The sequence below is a fragment of the Zeus faber genome (genome assembly GCF_960531495.2).
Source record: "Zeus faber genome assembly, chromosome: 7".
Classification (NCBI taxonomy): domain Eukaryota; kingdom Metazoa; phylum Chordata; class Actinopteri; order Zeiformes; family Zeidae; genus Zeus; species Zeus faber.
Genome location: NC_137203.1, coordinates 31092626 through 31108798, shown reverse-complemented (window position 1 = coordinate 31108798; position 16173 = coordinate 31092626). Strand labels below are relative to the sequence as shown.

The 16173-nt window shown below is 42.2% G+C and overlaps 1 protein-coding gene across 1 annotated transcript in view; it reads left to right on the top strand.

Moving 5' to 3' along the window:
- Positions 1-14781, top strand: part of nsmfb (NMDA receptor synaptonuclear signaling and neuronal migration factor b) — a 34972-nt gene extending 20191 nt beyond the window's left edge. The window contains exons 6-16 of the mRNA XM_080004325.1: positions 1836-1904; positions 6829-6881; positions 7283-7372; positions 8029-8156; positions 8602-8685; positions 9513-9546; positions 9963-10033; positions 11007-11086; positions 11645-11747; positions 13514-13589; positions 14659-14781. Of these exons, the coding sequence (XP_079860451.1) occupies positions 1836-1904; positions 6829-6881; positions 7283-7372; positions 8029-8156; positions 8602-8685; positions 9513-9546; positions 9963-10033; positions 11007-11086; positions 11645-11747; positions 13514-13589; positions 14659-14756 (886 nt within the window). The 3' untranslated portion in view covers positions 14757-14781. The remainder of the gene's footprint in view (positions 1-1835; positions 1905-6828; positions 6882-7282; positions 7373-8028; positions 8157-8601; positions 8686-9512; positions 9547-9962; positions 10034-11006; positions 11087-11644; positions 11748-13513; positions 13590-14658) is intronic.
- The last annotated feature ends 1392 nt before the right edge of the window (positions 14782-16173 follow it).

The window sequence follows — 16173 nt, the reverse complement described above, 5'->3', positions numbered from 1 at the left end:
ATAGTCGGAAGCTGATGACAGGGCCTGTCTGCCTGTCAGCCGATAACCTCTGACTGACTGAGGAGACAAGGATTCACTTCTGGCACAACCTGTCGGGGACAGTTCTCATGTTCCCTGACATCTTGTCACGGCTACGATGTGCTATATACCCCCACTGCCCCCCACCCACGTTGAAACTTAAACTAAACTTAAACACACACTCACACACATCTGACGAACTGATAGACGGGCAGGCTGGGAGGCACAACAACACATAGACAAACAGGAAAAAAAACACACGTTTCTACATACTTAACATTTATGATTTAGACTAATAGTGAAAAATCACAGTTATTAATCACAATTATTAATTTGAAGACATTTAAGCGATGTGGCCATCATGTAAGAAGCCACTGATGACAGTTCAAGAGTCTCAAAGGCTCATGTTAAAGAGAGGCGAATTAGATGTTCCCCACCAATGCACAGTATTTAAGTATGTTTGGCCATGGGAAAGTATCCCAAAAACCTTTACAAGATGCATTAATTGTCAGATCTGGAAATTCACAGATTGAATTTGGGATCTGATGAGCCAGACCACCTAGGGATGTGTTTGGAATGGCATTGCAATGGGATTTTACAGGTGTGTGGACAATGATCTGGGCACAGTGTGGACAGATTACTGGTTACAAGTCATTTAAATCCCAGCCCATGTGCTGGAGAGGGTGATGTAAGTGCGAACAGAAGTATGTTAACACATGTCAATGTTCAGCACCCACTGTGGGTGCCAAGTGTCAAGTCTGGGCACCAAGTCTAGTGTTAAGATCTGGAGCGTCCGATAACAAAAGTCGCGTTGTAATGACTTGTGTAAGCGAGACTTTTGATATGTAAACGAATACACAGTGACACCTCATTCATCAGAACCCCAATTAAAATAAACTAGAGCTATGTGATGGAACCGTTGACAAGGTGTTTGACCTTGATTTAGTCTTGTGTGTGTCGTACACTTATTGAGCACAGCACAACGTGAATCTAGAGATTGGTTCATGCTCTCCCTGAGATCCGCTCCTGCCGATCCCCTAGCCTATGATGTTGGTCACGTGGTCTACTCGTGTTGCGTTTGTGTGTTTGTGCGTTTGTGTGTCCGTGTGCATCTGAAGTTGCTAATGTGTACCCCCTGTCGCTTCTGACCATAACCGCTAAGCGATGCTTACAAGAACCTCTCACTAACACCCCCAACAACACCCTGCCTCAGACCCCAGTCCACTCACTCTGCCCCGCCCCAACCACTACCCACCCATGATTACTGACTCCACCCCTTGGCCCCCCTTCAGCCCTGTCCCTTTCACTGACCCTGGACCAGGGCTCTTTGAAGCTTGGAGTCTGAACCAGACGGGATCATAATAAAACTTTTTATTTGTTTGTAAATAAAAAAAGTTTGTAAATGATTTTCTATCATTTCATCCAGATCTTGCCCTCATGATTTGGGTGACAGGTACAAACTTGCTCACCAGCACCAAATACCGGTGAAAATTGACCAGTACAAAAATAGATATACAAAATGGCAGAATAAATTGACGTTTAAAGTTTGGTCTTAAATAAACTTAAATAAAGCAGGAATTCTCTGGCTCATTTCTGGTTCAGACAAAAAACAAAAATCACACACACACATATATACTGTACATATATATATACGTATATATATATATATATATATATATATATATATATATATATATTTATTTATTTATTTATTTATTTATTTATATATTTTTTGGAGTCATGATTATCCCGCCACTCCCAACACTCACCCCGTCCCGCATCCACCAGTTAATGATTGATTTGACGCGTCCCGGCAGGATGTTTCGTGGCATTGCCGAGAGAAAGAGGCGGAAAAGGGAGCAGGAGGCAGCCGCCATCATGGAGAGGTACCTACCGTGTCCTGGCTGTCGCTGTCCCGTCCCAACCAGTGCTGTCCTGTCCTGTGCTGTGAGCCCCCCGAGAACCAAAGATATTGAGTGGCCATTCGACAAGCTCTCATTCCATTTTGATGGAACAACAGTTTGTCAGAAGAAGCAGGCAATTGAATCCTTGGGTCAATAGTGATTTTGTGTGTGTGTGTGTGTGTGTGTGTGTGTGTGTGTGTGTGTGTGTGTGTGTATGTGTGTGTGTATGTGTGTGTTTATCGAATGCAACTTCCACGGACACTCAATTGTGTGACATTTGTGCTGTCTGAAGGGGCTTTCACATAGTGAGACACGGTGTGAGGTGCGCTGCGCACTGCGCTCTAAACTTCACTATTGTGTATTGGTTGCACCATGCATGATCTGCATGAACAAAGTGCCGGCGCAGCGGCACCCCAGCCGCCAAATCTCAACTTGGTTGGACTTTTGTGCCGCGAAGCGCTGCGCACAGTGGGGAAATACCCGCTGAGCCAATAAAAACAACAGGCGAGGCAGACAGGAAGTTTCTGTGCAATATGGAGGAAAAACTGATTTTAGCGGTGTCTGAATTCCCAGAGCTCCACAACCTTCCATACGGATTTATTGGGGAACTTGGAAGGAAAGACCTGTCATGGGAACAGGTTCCTTACCAAGTGGGTAGAGCAGGTTTTTTTTTAAATGCAGTGGAGATTAGTGATATATATAACCAACACTTCATGAGGTGATGTATTGCAATATTATAATATAATATATAAATATAATAAATCAATACAATATTACTTACAGGCCAACCAAACTTAAAATAAAAATACCTGAAAAACTATTCCTGTTGCAGAAGTGATGACAGCAGTGAAACTTTTGTACCTATCAATAATTTATTTACGAAGATTCAATTGCACAGGTTGATGCCCTCTGTACTGCGCTTCCTATGTGAAAGCCCCAGCTCTACATCGACATGACATGCGATGAGTGCAGCACACACCTAGTATATGAAATATGATCTAAAATATCAAAGCCCGTGTTTTTTATTGTTCAATGTGGTTTTGTGTTAGTGAACGTTTACTGTGGCTTTACAAACATCACACACATACACACACACACACACACATACACACACACACACACACACACACACACACACACACACACACACACACACACACACACACACACACACACACACACACACACACACACACACACACACACACACACACACACACACACACACATAATGCCACCCCCCTTCCCCTGTAGCATTGATCTCCTGCTTGTAAAGCAAGGCGAACCCCGGGATGGGGCAAAATAATCAACTAATCTGATAGTCATTTGTCTAAAAAACAATGCACAAGAGTGCGGACGGGTTGAGGAAGCATAGAAGCCGTCTTACATTAAATTAGTTATTGCAAATGGGATTAGACTATGGAATAACTTTGCGGCTTTATTGTCTCCTCCTCCTCCTCTAGTAAGAGGAGTTGGAGGACACAGCAATGTGTAGATGCACCCATACACACACACACACACACACACACACACACACGAATACTGTACATAACATAACATAAACTAAATGTCATGAATAGATGCAAAAATGGGTGCACATCAATACAAAACACTGGATTTCGCTCTGCCATCACGATGGCGTTTCATGTGTCAAGGGTGTTTTTTCGACAGCTGTCGTCACCAAACGCGGTGTCCCAGCACAACTAATCTCCCCCACCCCCCTCTCTTCATCTCATGTGAGTCATCCCTCTATTTTGGGCTGTGGCACCACCTCACAGCGAATTGAATTCAAATGTGCAGCAGCTCCGATGCATCAAGCTGATATTTGTAAGGACCTGAATCGTCGATGAAAAACGCTAACACAAATCTGTCCTTGTTCTCAACACATTAATTTGCATTGTGCAATGCAATAATAAATGGACATCATAACAGTCACCAGTATTTCACATATATAATGCAAATACTCCATAAAAGTAAATAAATAATAACTCAATGTATAGGTGCATCTGTTTACATGGCAGGCTTAAGAAGAATGGAATATTCTGCTGTAATAAGAGGGATACAACAAAATTTGTCCTCTGTATTTGACCCACCTATACCTAGGAGCAGTGGGCAGTCACAGTGCAGCGCTCGGGGACCAACTCCAACTCTTTTGCCAGGGCTTTGGAAAGGGGCAGGACAGGAGTATTAACCCTAACGTCTTTTGATGGCGGGAGGAAAGCGGAGTACCCGGAGGAACTCCATACATAAAAGACCTGGGACGGCCAGGATTCAAACCCTGGACCTTCTTGCTGTGAGGCAATAGTGCAGTATATGAAGGTTCATGGCGTTAGCGACAAAGGACTTCTTCTAAATGTTCCTCAGTAAAGCTATGTCATATACAGTAAGACGCCCAGCTGTTTCACACTGTAATATCAAACAAAGGGATGCTCTCAACCAGCCTGAGCTTGAGCTTGGTTTACACCAGATTAAAATAAGGTTGGTCATCTCCCGTCTGGACATTACATAACGATCCGTCAACGGCCATGTCATCAGAAAATTCTAAGGAATCAACAGTGCTGTCCCTGCACCCTAATTTTGTTGGTGTAGATAGGGTTAAAACAACAGCGGTGATAATATGCAACCTTATTGCTTTATGGTGGGAGAGTAGCTTCCCTTTATCCCCAAGAATGAGGTCAAAAATATGTTATTTTTCAAACTATATTGGACAAAAATCGATCGGCGTTGATTTCAATAGATTGATCACCCCGACAGGAGAAATGTTTGAATGAAATGTTTCATCAGCTCTGTTTATGCTGTATGGTGTTACTATAGTGACGCTTAATTGAATGTGCCTTTGGGGCGTACAGATGACAAATCAAAACAAAATGTGATGATTGAAAATTAATTATATTCACAATATTAACTGCAAAACTGTTTAATTTAACGACAGATATTGTATACTGGTATGATATGTCTGTATCTCTCTCGCTCCCTCTCTCTCTATAGCTCTTTCTGATGCTCTCTTTGACTGTGTATAACATTTTTTTAATGTAATTTCATCATTGACTAATTAACTTTAAAAGAATAATTATATATTAATATCAAGATAAAAGTTAAAAAGTTAAAGTTATAAAAATTTTAATTATGCTGTATATATATATATATATACATATTTTTTTTATTATTTATATTACTATTATTATTATTATTATTATTCCACCCCATCGTAAAACAATCAACTGTGTGTTGAGTCAGTAGGCGAGGATTATTGTTTGTGACAGTAATCTGTTTATGCAAGTCTTGTTCAAAACGTATTTCATATTGTACTTGGTCATGTTTGAGGAGTTTTGAAACAAGCAGAGAGAGAGAGAGACAGACAGAGACAGAGAGCTCTGAATGGAAGATAAGCAAGCAAAGTGCTTGCTTAGCACTGAGCATGTATTTTATTTGTTGACACAGCAGGGAGACGAGCCTGGATAAATAATGTAAAAGCGACAGCGCTTCACCTTCCCCTGTTCTTCTGCCTCCTCTTGTTTGGGTTGCCGTCTCTTCACTCCTGATACCAGCGGTGCTGCAGGTCAACTCAGGAATGGTGGAAGTACTAGGGGGGTGTCTGTACTGTATGTGAGTGTGTAGGGACGTGCATGTAGGGAAAGACAACAACCTGCTCAACCAAACTTACTGTATTTAGTGACACTCAGCGCTGTGAGGGGGACATGATGGTGGGGAAGAGACGGAAAGGTTTGGACAAGGCGTGGAGTGAAGGCGTGGGGGTTAAGTGGGTGATGGCTGATGCAAAAGATTAGCGCACTCAGATGCCCGTCGCATCTGAGCAGAGCTGAAAGCTGCATCACTGTTATGCATATAATCCTGGAGTGGTTGTTGTTGGTTTTTCTTCTTTTTATTATTCTCATAATAATTTTGCCATAGTAATAGTTTAGAGCAGGGGTCTTTCAGCTCAAGGACCCCTTGGTGGATAGAGAGATTTTATTTTTAATAAAATGTTGTGTTGCTTTTTATGCCTGGCCTATGGTAGAATTTATAATGCCAACATCAATCTATTTATATAGTCATTTATGATGCCAGTGCCGCACAGTTCCTGTGTGTTTTCTTTTTAGATTTAGATTTATTTCGGTTAGTTTAGTTGTGTTAGTAGTCACGATCCATGACTGATCTGTGTGGGGAAAAAATACAGTGAAACCCACCTTTTCATTATTTTCACAAATAGAATAAAGGTTTCACAAATCTGAAATACTGTCGGATTTGAAATGGTGTTTAGGAGTTTTATTATAATCTAGTCCTGGTTTGACTACCATATGTACAAGATTTTTTTTTATCCAGACCTGGTCTTAAATGGCCAGTTTGTAGAAACAACTACAACTACAGGGATCTGATGACTTTGAAAGTTGTGTAGCGTGTCGATGGCATTATGTCTGTCAGAGACATTGTACATTATTTAAAAATCGGAATTTGAATTCACGTCAGATGCTGTGAAACACACGCTGCTGTTAGTCTTAATGGCCCAAGTTTACTCAATATTATTCTTATATTATTCTTTTGTTAAAAAATAAAAAAATTATAATTTTCACAAAAAATTTTAATTGGTGGACTGCACCTCTGTGAATCCCATAGGGGTCCACAGACCCCTGGTTGAAGACCACAGGTTTAGAGGATTATTTTATCCAGGGGTTTGAAGTGACATAGCCCAAATAACTTCAAACACTTACCGTCATGAACACACAACTGACCACAGCTCCGGCCATGCGCATGGTCTTCCCTGTCGTCCTCTGTTTATTTTTTCTCCCCCTTCTGTATCCCTGTGCAAAATATGTTCCATACATGAGTCTCTATTTTTCTCTTTCTCAACCCCATATGGTTTCTCTCTTTGTCTCTCTGGTTTTCCAAAACCGTTTTTGAAAACTAGAAATTTTCGGAAGCACCTCCGGATGGTGGGAAGTCGTCGTGTGAAGGCCCAGAGTGAGTCTGTCAAAGAGTGTTTCTGCAGCGTGTGTGTGTGTGTGTGTGTGTGTGTGTGTGTGTGTGTGTGGGTGGGTGTGTGTGTGTGTCTGTGTGTGTCTGTGTGTGTGTGTGTCTGTGTGTGTTTGCAATATTGATCAAATCAAATATCACAATATTTTGCGGATATTATAACTGAATAGTTAAAAGCATTGATTTTGAACATCTAGAACAGTCGATGATTTTCAGAAAATTGCATTACTTCATTGTTATGCTGTACTTCAAAGTACGTATGTCAGAGGTTTGTGAATATGTGTTGTTCTAAGTGATCCGATGGTATATTTGTGTGTGTGTGCGTATGTGTGTGTGTGTGTGTGCTCATTTGCACACACGTGACTGCCTGTCCTCTTTGACTCCCTCAGCCTTTGCCGACCGCCGAGCCAAGAGCTTCAGCAGATCGTGGAGTGATCCCACCCCCGTCAAGCCCGACTCCCTCCACGACTCCAGAGACAGTGAGTGTGTGCACGCACGCACGTACACACACACACACACACACACACACACACACACACACACACACACACACACACACACAGAAAAATGCTAACATACTAACTTGGCATACTATATAGTATGCTAGTATGCCATTTCAGATCTCTCTCTCTCTCTCTCTCCCTCCCTCTCTCTAATCTTGTTTGTCTGGTGTCCTTTCATCTCTCCCTTTGTTGGTGTGTCTGCATGTACATCTGTGTATGTGTACTTGTCGCTGTGTGTTCCTTTGAGTGTGTGGGTGTATTTATGCATCATGTTTGTGTGTGTGTGTGTGTGTGTGTGTGTGTGTGTGTGTGTGTGTGTGTAATTCCTTTGTCATGTTTGTGTGTGCTCATGAATTTGTATGTTTACCTTTTCTTGCGTGTGCCTAGCGGAGAGTATCTTTCCATGTTTAATTGTAGTTATTCCTCTTCATGTGCCACACACACAAACACATACAACACACACACACACACACACACACACACACACACACACACACACACACAGTGTGTGTGTGTGTGTGTGTGTGTCTGTGAGTGTATGTGTGTGTGTGTGTCTGTGTTTGTTTGCGACTCGTGAGGAGCTGTTAATGCGTTAACTGCATTTTGTGTGGGTGTGTTTGTGTGTGGACCAGGTGGGGACCTACAGGCGTCCTCAGGAACCCTGCATGAAGGGCTTAGCGAGGACACCGACTGGGAGGAGGAGAGGGAGGCAGAGAGATCCGCCTGTGAGGGAGAGGACTTCAATCCACCCAAAATCATGGTGAGAGCTTCTGGGGACACACAGGGTGCACAGTGAGAGAAAAATGGTAAAAGCCAAAGATGAACTTCCTGTCCCCGGATAAAGGTTTTCCAAATATCTGAAAGACAGATCAACACACTCTCTATTTGTCATTTCATGGCCTATTTCTGTCCTAAATCAAATCTTCTTCATCATCTTGGATTACATTAATCCTCTGCTTTGATACTGTATGATTTCACTGATGACTCACATTCCAAACATCGGCAATTATTAAAAAAAAAAAAAAAAAAGCCCACGTTTTAGGCAGCAAGCCCACATCAACGAAATGATTTAATACTTACCGCCTGCTGGCCCAGTTCTGCTTTATCCAAAACTGGGCCAACTGGTCCCACTCATCCACCCGTGACACAATTCACAGTTCTCCAACAAGGCTTGCACTCACTGTGTCCCTTTTCTTTGTCCTCAGCTGATTTCCTCCAAGGTTCCCAAGGCCGAGTACGTGCCTAACATCATCCGCAAGAACGACCCCTCCATCATCCCCATCCTTTACGTGAGTGGCTGAGCCACTATTTCTAAATTATTTAATTGTTTCTCAGGCTTGTATCTCTGTGCAGTGGTAAGCATAACATCCACCTTTTGTAAGCCAGCACACTTTATATTTGTTTTATATTTGTATATTTTTATATTGTTATATACAGGTGTGTATATATATATATATATAAATACGTATACATATATATTTTTTTCTATATATATATAGATATATATATTTCTTCATATTTATAGGATATGAAGTGTATATAAATTGTAATTCTATATGAATAATATTTCTACCCATTTGCACTTTTTTGTGAGTATACTTAAAGTGTATTTTCATACTTCTTATTAACTTTATGTACTAATTTAAAATACAGCTTTAGTTTACTAGTTATTAAGTTTACTAATCATTGTACGTGCACTTAGAACAAAGTGTATATTGTAAAGTGAATTTTAGCTAACTTAAGCTGCACTAGAGTATAATTGTTAAAGGTCTTCTAGTTTGGTCATCAAAAGTAACCAAAAATACCAAAATATAATTATATTTTTAATATATTTAAGCACATCTGAAATGCAACTTCGAACACACTAAGTGCATTTCATGAGCAACTTAAGTGGCCTCGATTTAACATAACTTTAGTGTATTCACTGCGAATGGACTAAAAATTAAACTAATGTACTAAGTATACTTTCGGATAACACACTTAGGTATTTATTTTTTTCAGAGTACAGTAAAATGGGTTACACTTGACTTTACTGCTAAGTCGGCTTTTAATCAATGTTAATACTGAACCCATCAAATAAATACTTCATTATCTTTTTCTTCTTTGTTCTGCAAAGGATCACGAACATGCCACATTTGACGACATCCTCGGTAAGATGTGTTCGTGATGTATGAAAATGTTGTGTTTTCGGCCCCGATATTGATTACCCCGGAGGTGTAAAGTGTGAAAAGATGACTCATTCTTCTGTGCATGTGTGTAGTACTTTGAAGGTGTGCGTATTTGTGTGTCCCCGCCGTATTGTACTTATGCTTGTGTGTGAGAATAATCTGCATTGTAAAGACTAACCAGTGAACTAACCCCATCTATCTATCTATCTCTCTGTCTATCTCTCTGTCTATCTCTCTATCTATCTATCTATCTCTCTGTCTATCTCTCTATCTATCTATCTGTCTATCTCTCTATCTATCTATCTATCTATCTATCTATCTACCTGTCTGTCTACCTGTCTGTCTACCTGTCTGTCTACCTGTCTGTCTACCTGTCTGTCTATCGAACCATATCTCAGAGGAGATAGAGAAGAAACTCACCGCCTACAGAAAGGGTTGTCGAATCTGGAACATGCTCATTTTCTGCCAGGTGGGTGAAAGGAGAGAAATTCTCTGGTCACGCTTTTATTTATTATTATTATTTAAATAGAAATCTGCCACTGTTTATGGAGGTAGCGATGGCTGCTCTCTGCTGACAGCAGGCAGTGTGGGTGGGTGGGTTGGTGGGGATGTGGGTCCAGTGGGTGAGGCCGAAAGGTTGACTCGAGTCCACCCGCCGTGGTCCAACCTGTCAAAGGGCCAATCCCAATTCCCCCCCTTGGCCCTACCCCAGCTTTTGGAGTGCCCTTGACTGCATGGTGGCCCCTCCGGAACGGAGCCACAAGGGGTAGGGGCTGAAATCTTTACCGAGGAAATGGGACACCACGTGTTATGTCATCAGTAGCCGCCGGTGGCACAAACACCAGCGACAACGCTCTAGGCATTCCATTCGGGACAGAGGTTTCCACAATGCCGGTGTAGTGTTACCAGTTGCCAGCATTATACTCCTTTTGATTTACTGCTGGTTTATTTTTCAAGCTTCATACACAGGACATGGAAATAACTGTACTGTCACTCACCAATCATTGTTTACACAATGTTCTATTGACCTCGTGAGTAGCGATTTTTCTGATGTGCATGTTATGACGATCCAATTACATATTCCTTTGCATCTACATTAAGGAGGGGTAGGGCCAAGAGGGAATTGGGATTGTCCCAAAATGTCCCAAATTATACACATTATATCACACACACACACACACACACACACACACACACACACACACACACACACACACACACACACAGTCACTCCACCTCATCGACTTTTCTCAATGCAGGCTCAGGCGATAGGCAGTAAGAAATGTGATGCTTATAACCCATTAAACGGCAATTGCATTTACGTAGTATTTGTTAATTACCGGAGCAGTTTCTCCTTGAATGAGTTGAAGCATGGTCGATGTTGATCGATGTACAATAATAAGGAGAGTAGTATTTGATTATATTTCTTTGAATTTTCACAGGGCGGCCCTGGGCATTTGTACCTGCTGAAGAACAAAGTGGCCACGTTTGCAAAGGTGGAGAAAGAGGAAGACATGCTCCAGTAAGACTTCATTTCAGTCACACAGAAGAAGTACAAGTTCCACACATTAAAGAGAACTCAAATATCTAGACCCATGTGTGTCTACTGCTCATCACTCTCAGCGAGGTGTACAGAAAGCATGCGTAATGAGCTAGAAATATAGTAGTGATGAGCTTGATCCCCCCCAATGGATAGAAGAGTAAAGCCTAATAGGTGAATGCAGGGGGAGGTGGAGGGAGTGCAGCAAGCAAGCTGCCAGTAAAGCAGGTAGGGCAGGAGGGATTGGCTGCTTAAATACAACCCAATGGAGTTGTCTGACAGAACTGCTCTGAAAGCTACGCATCTTGTGATTAGGTTTGGCAGGGTTAATATTCATTGTGTTACTTGTTTGCTTCCTTGGGAAAACATGCCAGCGTGGCGAATATACCCGTGTAGAAATGTATAGAAGTGAACAATTGTACAATGGAAACGCTTGTGGCTTGCTGTTGCTGCTTCCTTCCCCTGACCTTTAAACTTCACTTCTTAAATTTTCACTCTTTTTTCTGCTCTCTCTCTCCTCCTTTCCACCTCTCCACACAGGTTCTGGAGGAAACTCAGCAGGCTGATGAGCAAGCTGAATCCAGATCCAAACCTCATTCACATCATGGGCTGCTATGTGCTGGGAAGCGCCAATGGAGAAAAGGTATGTTTCCTGTCTCTTTCTCTGTCCCTTTTTTCCTTTCTGTTTTCTGTGTGTATTCTTAAGACCCCACAGAGCCATGCTGTGCTGCATCCCAGAGCTACGATGTCTGCCTTCTGCTGATACAGTATGCAGAGCCCCGGTTGTTTTTACTCGGGGCTGGAGGAAAATTGATTCATGTAAACACTGAAATTTTAAAAATAAATAAATAAATATACTCTGTGTGTGTGTGTGTGTGTGTGTGTGTGTGTGTGTGTGTGTGTGTGTGTGTGTGTGTGTGTGTGTGTGTGTGTGTGTGTGTGTATGTATGTGTGTGTGTGTATGCATAAAATTATCTTTGAGGGGGTAATTGTGTGTGCACTTTGTGGTGTCAAGTTGACTGTGTTCATGCGCATGTGTTTGCCTGTCATTGCTAGTATCACTGTTTGCAGGTGCTGAAGAGTGAATGTGTGTGTTCACCATTCTCCACTGCCAAATCTAAGTATTGGCATTTGGTAATTAAATCTGTAACAATTTCTATTGTTTTTTTTGTAATTTGCTTTTTTCACTCGACAAGTTTGGCAAACTTTACTACTGAAGGAGCTTCTTTTTTTTTTTCAAGATTGTCCGAAGCTGCAAAAAAATATTCAATGGCTTTCATGCGGTTAATTAGCCTCCTATCTATATTGACTGCTTACTGATGGCAGTGCATCAAAAAGTACACACACACACAATTACCCCCTCAAAGATAATTGTATGCATACGCGCAGAGACACACACATACACATACACATCACCTCCTCCAGCCACCCCTGCTGTGACCCTCCCACCCCTCTCCCTCACAAACTGACAGTACTCACTTGCACACACAGATTTAAACACAACAATACACACACACACACACTCACACACATACATGCAACCCACGCAACAACAAACCCCAGGCACACACAGTAAAATATTCACACTTTCAATTGCATCCAGATACAGACACCTAAACACACAAACACTTTGTACCGGTGTTTGGCAAGCAAACTAAAGGCATGCCTCTATCGACCTGTATTCCTCTGCAATACATGCAAACAAGGGTGGAAAAAGGTTGTGGCCGCTGCACTTTACAATCTCCCTGTTATGCTGACACACACAAGCTTACACACACACACACACACACACACACACACACACACACACACACACACACACATACATACATACATACATACATACAAACACTCTGTCTGCCCTCTCTGTGAGCTCGCTGTAAGTTGCTTGAGTCATACCGCTAATAATAGAGTCTGGAAGAAGAACGGAGCTTGTTTGGCCCGAATGGAGTGGATTAACAGATGCAATATCCTTTTGGTTGTGGCAGTTTTAAACTCGAGACAATTTTCTGGCAATGGATTGAAGGTTTTTTTTTTGCGATTCTTTTTACGATTTTTTATATGAGCTTTCGAATCGCAAATGCAGTTGATCAAACCTTGGTTGAGGCTGAGTCTCCAGGGGGTCAGGAGGTGGGGGGTTGGGGAGGGGGGGGGGGGGTCAGAGAGGAGAGAAGCCACGGGGGTGTTTGCTGAGAATTAATGAGATCTGACAGGCTTGAACCAGCTCCGTTTTTTTTCTTCTTTTTTTTTCCAATACAAAACAAAAACTCTGTAATATTTGCCACAAATGCTGGGGAAATTATAGATGATGCGTGGACAACTTTTGACCCCGTGCATGATGTTGACAAAGAAAGTCTCTCTCTCTCTCTCTCTCTCTCTCTCTCTCTCTCTCTCTCTCTCTCCCCACAGCTGATACAGAACCTGAAGAGGCTGATGAGACCCTACACTGTGGAATTCAAATCTCCACTAGAGCTGTCAGCACAGGGTGAGCACACTCACTCTGTTGTTTGCCGAAGGCTTACACACACACACACACACACACACACACACACACACACACACACACACACACACACACACACACACACACACACACACACACACACACACACACACACTTATGTCGTAATATGTAGTGGAGCCACGACTGCTAAATCGCAGATGGCAGTGTTTGACAAGCGCATTGTCTCACACACACACGTACAGACATAGACAAACAGAATGTACTTACACACACACATATACTTGCATAAATACAGTATTTATATAGATTTACTGCGTCGCTTCTCCTCGCAGCATTTACCACTGAATGTTAATGGCAGGCATTAATCAAAAGCTCATAGGCCGTTCACTGATGGGAAAAAACCCCCAAAACAAAGCAACATGTTAGGGAACGTAAGCATTTGTGTAAGCACACACACACACACACCCATGTGAACGCAAAACCCCTCATCAGTCATTTTCCTGATGTGTATTGATGCCGCGTTAATTATTTTCCAATTAAAATCTCATTACCTCACGCAATGTGTTTTCCCCTCCTCCGTTGACCCATAGCGCCCTTTCACTTTCCTCCGCCACTCTTTCCCAGCCGCCCTCTCTTTCCCGTAACATTGGCTACAGCCGGTTGACAGTATGAAACAACACAACTTCCTGTTTATTGTTGCCTAGGTTAGTGCGGATGTAGTCAAAAGAGCTGAAAATCAAAACCCTGATCAACCTGATATAATAAACCATGGACCTTTTTTTTCTGAACAACATATAAAGACTGTGGAAAATGTAAACTTTTTTTTCAAGGCTTAGACCTTTCCCCTGACAAAAAGAAATGTAGCTCTATATATATTAACTAACTATTTATGACAACTTATTCACTGTTATTAATATGGCATTGAAATTTGACATATCTGCCATCGTCTCTTCAAGCCTTCCATTGTTTCTATGTAGTGTCACAAGATGTCACCACTAGCTATTTTTTAGCATCAGTATGTCAATCCAGGTGGAGAGGACGCAAACCTTTTGACGTGCAACCTTTCCTTTTGTCTGTCTTTTTTTTATAGGCAAGGAGATGATCGAGACATATTTCGACTTCCGCCTCTTCCGCCTGTGGAAGAGCCGCCAGCACTCCAAGCTGCTTGACTATGACGACCTGTTGTGAAGCCTCCCATCATCCCGTTATCCCGTCGGCCCAGTCTGGCCGCAGTGGTACCCCCCCGGCGGAGCCTCTGGCGACTCCTCATTGGCCAAAAAAGGCTCGAAATGAAAGCCGTGAAGGGGCGAGGCCGCTCGCACTAGGAGAGCTGGAACACCTGCTCTGAGGTTGCTTTAGTTGTAACTGTCTTTTTTTTCAGGCCGATTTACCTTCGACGCCACAGGCCAGAGTGGTAGATAAGGTCGACGTCAAGTCAAGAGGCACACTGCTTTATACCCCCCACCCCTAGCTATTCCAGCTGTCCATTTCACCTGACGGCCTCTCTCTTTTCTGCAACGAAGGAGAGGAATGGAGGGGAAGGCGAAAGGGGCGACCATGGAGAGACTCGTGACTCCGTAGCCTGAATGTGTCACGTGCGAGAATTAGGTTTCAGGAGGAGAGGGAGTGTCAGGTAACGCTCTCTCTTTTTATTTTTTTCACAGATCACTAGAAACATTACACTTCGTCCCTTCTTTCCGTGTGGAACGAAGGAGTCCAGATTGCGACAGATCTTTGTTCGGTTTGGCTTCAGCCTGCCTTGCCCGCCTTGCCTCCTCCCAGGTGGAAGAAGAATGGGATGAAAGATCATTTTGATCTAACTTTTGCGTGCTTTTTGCGTGCTTTTTAATGCTTTCTGGATCAGAATAGGTGTATGAAGCAAACTCTGTACATGACATGGCAAAAATATCTAGAAATTGAAGCAGTGTTTATAAAATTTATTAGAAATCTATATATGAATATCTATATCGATCTATGAGCTTTTACTTTATTTTTTCTAATAAATTAACAAGTTACTGTATTAGTATTTCCTATGGACCCTTGTATTAACTCAGGTTTACTCCACCACTTGTTTTACTACTACCAATAACGTCATTATTTGTTATGAGTGAGACACACTCCGGACACACTCGCGGCTGGCGACGCCTCAATGCCAATGCGAGGGAGGAGCTTTCCCAAAAAAGGTGCCGCAGTCGTTCGTTTCGATTCAATTGTAGCCTTTTGGAAAGTGTGTATTTGTGAATATTGGGTCAAGTACCAGACCCCTTCCCCCTTCCCTTCATTGAAGCCTGGGTGAAGCAAACGCAAACTTTCTTTTTCTTGAAGTGTTGGCTCCCGGGTTCCTTTTGTTATCTTATTTAAACTCTTCCATTTCTTCTTTATTGAGACAAAGTAGTAGCAAGATGGTGGTGGTGTCGTTGTTGGTTATAATTCTCAACTCGCCACCCCATTGTCGTACTTTGACGCCATCCATTTTGTTCTGTGTCGTTCTGACCCCGAATGTTGAGATTTATTTTAACTCAAAATGTTTCATGGGGAAATGTTATACTCCCCAAAAAATACAAATTAATCAAAAGGAAGGCAGAAAGAAGGGCAAGTTGTCATA